The 6,603-nt window shown below is 37.0% G+C and overlaps 1 protein-coding gene across 1 annotated transcript in view; it reads left to right on the forward strand.

Annotated features, from left to right (window-relative positions):
- LOC107299664 (olfactory receptor 1009-like) overlaps positions 1–681 on the forward strand; it is a 3,870-nt gene extending 3,189 nt beyond the window's left edge. Inside the window, exon 2 of the mRNA XM_015829017.1 lies at positions 185–681. Coding sequence (XP_015684503.1) covers positions 185–681 — 497 coding nt within the window. The remainder of the gene's footprint in view (positions 1–184) is intronic.
- The last annotated feature ends 5,922 nt before the right edge of the window (positions 682–6,603 follow it).

The raw sequence follows: 6,603 nt of genomic DNA on the forward strand, positions 1-6,603 counted from the left end.
TTTGTAATAGAAAGCAAAACCATTTCCTTAAGGGAATGTGCAGCACAAATGTGGTTTTTTGCCTTCTTCGTGGCTGCTGAATGTTATCTCCTAACTTCCATGGCATATGATCGGTATGTAGCTATTTCTAATCCATTGCTTTATACGGTTATTATGTCTAGGAAAACCTGTCTATTACTCTTAGTTCCACCTTGTTTTGCTGGACTATTAAATGCCATGACACATACAGTTATGACCTTCCAATTAACTTTCTGCAAATCCAAGATCAATCATTTCTTCTGTGATATCCCTGCTGTGATATCCCTCTCCTGCTCTGAGACACAAATCAACAAGATGGTGCTTTTTATCATGTCCTTCACTCTTGGCACGCTCAGCAGCATTTTTATTATTATCTCTTACATCTATATTGTTTGTGCCATCCTAAGGATCCGATCTGTGGAGGGCCAGCGGAAGGCTTTCTCCACCTGTTCCACCCACCTCACTGCTGTTTCCATCTTGTTTGTCACCCTCTTCTTTATATATGTGCGACCCAGCCATAGTTTTCTACCAGACCAAGGCAAGATGTTTTCTGTGTTTTATACAGTGGTGATCCCCATGTTAAACCCACTGATCTATAGCATAAGGAACAAGGAAGTACAAACTGCTGTAGGCAGGATGATCAAAAGGAAGGGACTTTTATAAATTAAATTAAGAGTGATTTTAAGGAATGATTTTAATATTTTGCTTTTTATGGAATAAAGTCTGATCATAGTAACAATAGAAGCAATTCTGAGCTTGTCTGAATCTTAATTAATTCTGTTTTGGTGACTTTTTCTATGCACAGGCGCACACACAACCACACACAAAACAGTGCCCTGTTTTAATCTTGATATACATTCCGCCTAAGGAGTGGGGACATACAGTTTTCCATAACTTTCCATACAGAATGTGGAGCTCTTCCTGACTGGGAGATTCTGGGATTTACAGTCTTCACATGCCTAGAGACCACTAGTCTCTAAAATATTTTCCACCTTCAAGCAGAAGGCTTGTTTTTTTTTAAAGTTCATTTTCCTTTTAGATTTTTTAGATGGATCTCAGTCTATAGGCTAAAGTCACAGGATCTCATACAACAACACAGAACTGTAAGTGCAGCCCCCAGAATCCTTCTAAAGGTGCCATTGAATTGAAATTCCTACAGAAAGGGAAATTTGATAGATAAATGGCAAGTAACAATGCTGGCCATATTTCATTTATTGGATTTCATTTACTTTATGTTAAAATTAGAGTCTCAGCAAGCGGCATCATCTGGCTTAGCTTGTCTGGGTTTAGAAGTTAAGCAAGGTCAGTCATCATTATTTTTTAGATGGGAGACAGTCAAAAAATGTCTGCTAGAAGTAGGCCATGGGGAACCATTTATGTGAGGTTGCCAAAAACCCTGCATGGATATGTGGATATTTTCTCAACGTATCCCCTGGCACAGTGCTCAAAGGCCAGCATTCAGCCCTCCCAAATTTTGTTTTATAGATCTATGGTTAAAAGACATTTGTAGAATCTGTGTAGGGTGCATATGATCAGTTGGTCAGGTTGGGAGAAAGTTCCTGCAAACTAATTCATTCATTCATTCATTCATTCATTTTTCCTCTATCTTTCATTTAAGACTACAGGCACGGGAAAAAGCAGCCACATATTTGAATTAACATTATATCTGTTTCCAAAAAATACTTTATTAAATTCTTTCTTCACTATGTTCTCATGAAATAGTCTCCATCTCATCCCCAGCCCTTCCCTTAAGACAGGGGTAGGCAACCTTGGCTCTTTTATGACTCATGGACTTCAACTCCCAGAATTCCTGAGCCAGCATGGCTGATTCAGGAATTCTGGGTATTGAAGTCCACAAGTCATAAAAGAGCCAAGGTTGCCTACCCCTGGCCTAAGACAATGTTCAGGCTGATGCAGGCCTATTCTTTTCCCCACACTAATCAGAATGATGGATGTGTGTTTCTTCCAACTAATGATATCTGGATAGGAGGGAAAGGAAAACAAATCTGGAGGAGTCCACAATCCCTGTACAGTATATAACATAACCTGTATACAATAAATAAGGACAGCCAGTTTTGCTGGTATTATTCCAGTGGCAGGATAGCAATTTCCAATGGAGGGAGTCACTTTTATGCCTGTATAGTTTTCTGCAGCCTCAAGGATTGATAGAAAACATGTTAACTCAGCCCTAAGGAAGAAGCATCACTGTGTGCCCAGCTACTCATTCCATACAAGATTACCTTATGCCAAGACCATATTTTATTCCAAGTTACAGCCCTTCCAAACAATTTGGCAGGGGCGTTTGTTTTCTCATATTTTAGACAACGGGCCAACTGCTGGTTGGAAGATTCAGTATTCTGTGTAAGTGTTAAATAAACAATTTAAGGTGATGAAAAGCAGTGAAGAAAGAGGTGTCCCAAAAGTGCTTTTTCAGGAAGTAATTAGACTTTCTTTGTTTTTCCTTGAAGATGTTTTGCTTCTCATCCAGTTCAGTTCTTCAGAACTCTTGGATGAGAAAGGAAACGTCTTCAAGATAAACCATGACCTGGAAGACTGAGAATCTCCATAGACATGAAAGGGGTGGGGTTTTTTTTTAAGTACATGTCCAGATTCTATTCTATTCTTCTATTCTATTAAAATACTCCACCTGGCCATTTTTAAACCACCCCACTTGGCATAAAAATGCAAAGTTGAAACATGGACTATGTCAGGATTTGTGCATCAATCAGTTCAACATTCTTTGCTTATTGTCTGTGCACTGGTTCTCTTTTATTAAGTTTGAATGGTGCTACTTCCAGCTTCTTTCCTCACAGGACTGAATTAGATGAATGTAGCTATCTATTAACATTTCAAACCCAATCCAGAAAACAAACAGCAGAAAATGAAATCTATATAAATATGACTAAATACTATAAATGGTGTCATTTCAATCATTTTTAATTGCCATGGTATCTCATGGAAAAAGGGTATTTTCACCTGCAATTGAATTATAAGGAGGGTACAAACTACACATACATCTGAAAAGGAGGTCTCCCCATAGGAGGTATATACGGAGGTCTCCCCATAGTTTCATGTAAATATTAAATAGCATAGAGGAGAACCCTAGTAGAATTCAAAATGCTCAAGTGTTTCTCTCACAGCACCACCAACTGGATCTGCCCAACACTATAAAATCTCAAATCCTTAATTCTTGTTGGCAGTACAGAAGAATAACATGGTTTTGGGTAGTGAATGCCACAAAGAACAGGACCAGGAGGGTCACACTCCTCTTATGGCATATGGGTTTTTTATCATGTTTAAGAAGGTTGCCCCTAATAAGTGCAGATCTTAATGCTATTTTATGTATCCTGGTTGTTGTGTGTGCTTGACATGAACTCATTTACCCTTGAGGTAGCTTGATTATGTATTCCAAACTCAAGATGGAGCTGTGGGGATAGTGCTGAACCACAAATCTTACTGGGACCATTCAAGTTTTGATGAAGACCATCTACCTGATTGACCACAGTTGTTTGTATACCATGATTAAACCTGAATCCTGATTTAAAAGGATTTTGGCAATCCATTTTCTATATAGTCCCCTAGCAGGTTCTCTACCACCTTCTCCATCACTTTCATTAGAAAAGCTCAAAACATATTATTTTCCTCACATGATTCATATTCAGTTTTATCAATGTTGCTCCCATTGTGTCCCAATGAGCTCACAATACAATTCTAAGGGGACCTACTCAGAAAGAAGCAAACTGCACTGACTTCAAATGCTCTAGCCATAGCTGACTTCTATAAGGAAATGTGGTACATCTTCTTGCTATACAGACTAGCTGTAATGCTTTGAATGTAAAAGACTCCAGGTCCATCTCCATTTAGGAACTGAATATGCTCATATGTGACATTCTAGAGAATCACTACCAATCAGTCTGCAAAGTAGAAGTAGAATATCTATGGCCCTCCAGATAAGGCAAAACTACGAGTCCCAACAGACTCAGTTCAGCAGTATTTGAAAAGCCACTACTGAGCTACATAGCCAGGATGTAACATAGTTTAAGGTAATTTCCTACATCATTTTTCTAACATGCTTTTTGGAGTTACAGTATCAATGGATGTGCCCAGCATGGTTCTCTAATTTTTGTGATGACTGCAATGCCTGAAACAGCTTCCAGTGGAACAACCTGCCGCCAGAAGCGGTGAATGCTCCAACACTGGAAGTTTTTAAGAAGAGACTGGACAGCCATTTGTCTGAAATGGTATAGGGTTTCCTGCCTGAGCAGGGGGTTGGACTAGATGACCTCCAAGGTCCCTTCCAACATTATTATTATTATTTTTATTATTATTATTATTATTATTATTATTATTATTATTATTATTATTATTATTATTATTATTATTATTATTATTATTATTATTATTACAATAAAGTAACCAACAGTCAAGAAATATGCATCTGTGGAAGGACAGACCACTTAAGCACTTTATAAGTACTTGTGCTCCTTACTACCCTCTCTTCTTGTCCCTCTCCTGGACAACCAAGCTATCAATCAAACAGTAGCTGCCAACCAAAAAGCAGCATGAGGAGATGTGGACAGGAGGTTAGATGGCTACCTGAGAGTTGTTCCACCACAGGACTTGTGAGGAAGTGGCTGAATAAATAGTACCCAAGCCCAGGAGTCAAAGAAAAGAGACAAACTAAGAGAAAGGCAGTTCTGAGGAGAAGAGGCAACCAGAAAGGAGATAGCAGCTAAGAAAACTAGAAAGAGACAGGTGTAACAGAGAAGTTCTTCAAGCCATTTTCCTCAGATGGCATAAAGATTGGGAAAGGGAGAAGATGTAAAAGATGTCCAGGCATAAACAAACAAAAAAAGGCAAAGAAAAAGTCAAGACTTTGGCAGAACAGAAATAGGAGACAGAAACTAAAAAAAGATAAAGGAACAAATTGCAGAAAAAGATGCACAGCTCTAAGGAGAGCAACCATCAAGATATACAGGATTAAGACTATAGGAACTTAGAAGTCAGCCATAAACAAATATATTAGAGATATAGAATAGAAAAATGTGAGAATACAATGGAATTTGACTTTAAAGACAATACATAAAGAACTTGTAGAAATAAATTGTTAAAATAGGAAATAGTTTTATTATTAAGATTCATTTCTATGCTAGTTTTCAACTTTTATTTGTAAGCTTTTCTTTTGTAAGCTAAAAGTGTATTCCATTTCCCCCCCCCCAAGCAATTGAGGACAGAACTGCATTCAGATGTACAAATTTCCATTGATTTTTGTCAATGGTTATTGATCTGGTTATTGATGGTTCAAAAAAAGAACTTGTAACGTCATCAAACCAGCATTTAATAGTGAAGGTCTTGCAAAAGGTAACCAGCTTCTATGACAGATCAGAATTATGCAGGCAGTGGATCTGTGACACTATGCAGCAAAAGTTGGAATTTTAAGAAACAAGATAGAAACTTGTTTGGATGCTAAGATTAGAAAATAAACCCTCTTAATTTTTTTTACATTTGAAAAGCTAATCAAATATGCAGGAGAGAGATACCAAAATCAGTTCCCTTTGATTGTGAATCCCTCATCCTAGCCATAGGGGGGGTGTCTTAAAATGGACAGACTTATAGTGCTTCTGACTAAAATATTAAAACTCTATAATTACTACAAGAAATCTTTTCACTACATTTAGAAGGAGAAGCAACTTTTATGCCAACTGAAATATTATTTTTTGTTCTACATCTACCTCACCTTTTCTTCAGGAGGTCAAAACAGTTTCCACTTTTACTATACCGCCACAACAGCCTTATATGAGGTAAGCTGGACTGAGAGAGATTGGCTCAAACTCATTTAGTAGGCCCTGGAGCTGAGCCAATATTTAGAATCACATCTGCCCAGCTAAATCCAAAATTATTAGTAATACATGAATGATTTGTGGTGGTTATTATTATTATTATTATTATTATTATTATTATTATTATTATTATTATTATTATTATTATTATATTTGTTTTATGATCTGTCCTTCTATCCACAGGACACTCAAGGCAGAAATGATTTAATGTAATATCTAAATAATGGTGAATCAGTAACAATGAGCAAAAATTATTAGGGAAACTTGTTTTCTACTGATCAAGAAAACATACTAGAGTCACAAGTAGGATCTTTTCTACTTGTTTGTTAAATTAGAATAATTAACTCCCAAGAATCTGCAAGACTTTTAGTTTAACAATTGTTCAAAGTTACAAAGTTCAAAGTGCTGAAAAAAATGGCTTATTACCAGTACTTACACTTACAACAGTCAAAATGTCCTTGTGATTATGTAATCAAAATCAGGGTGCAAGATAACCAGCATATATTTATGAAGCTTGCAGTGTCCTGGGCTCACATGATCATCATTTTGACCTTCCCAAGGGGCTTCCAACAAGCAAAGTCAATGGGGAAAACCAGATTTGCTTAACATAGCAAAAAAGTCACAAAATCAGGGGCAAAAAAAATCATATCACTAAGAATTACATTTACCTATCAGACAAAATCCTAAATTACACTGGAATAATATTGTACACATAATGTTTGAACAACCGATAGTAACAACTTCA

The sequence above is a fragment of the Protobothrops mucrosquamatus genome, unplaced genomic scaffold, assembly GCF_001527695.2.
Source record: "Protobothrops mucrosquamatus isolate PMUCROS unplaced genomic scaffold, P.Mucros_1.0 scaffold5249, whole genome shotgun sequence".
Taxonomy (NCBI): Eukaryota; Metazoa; Chordata; class Lepidosauria; order Squamata; family Viperidae; genus Protobothrops; species Protobothrops mucrosquamatus.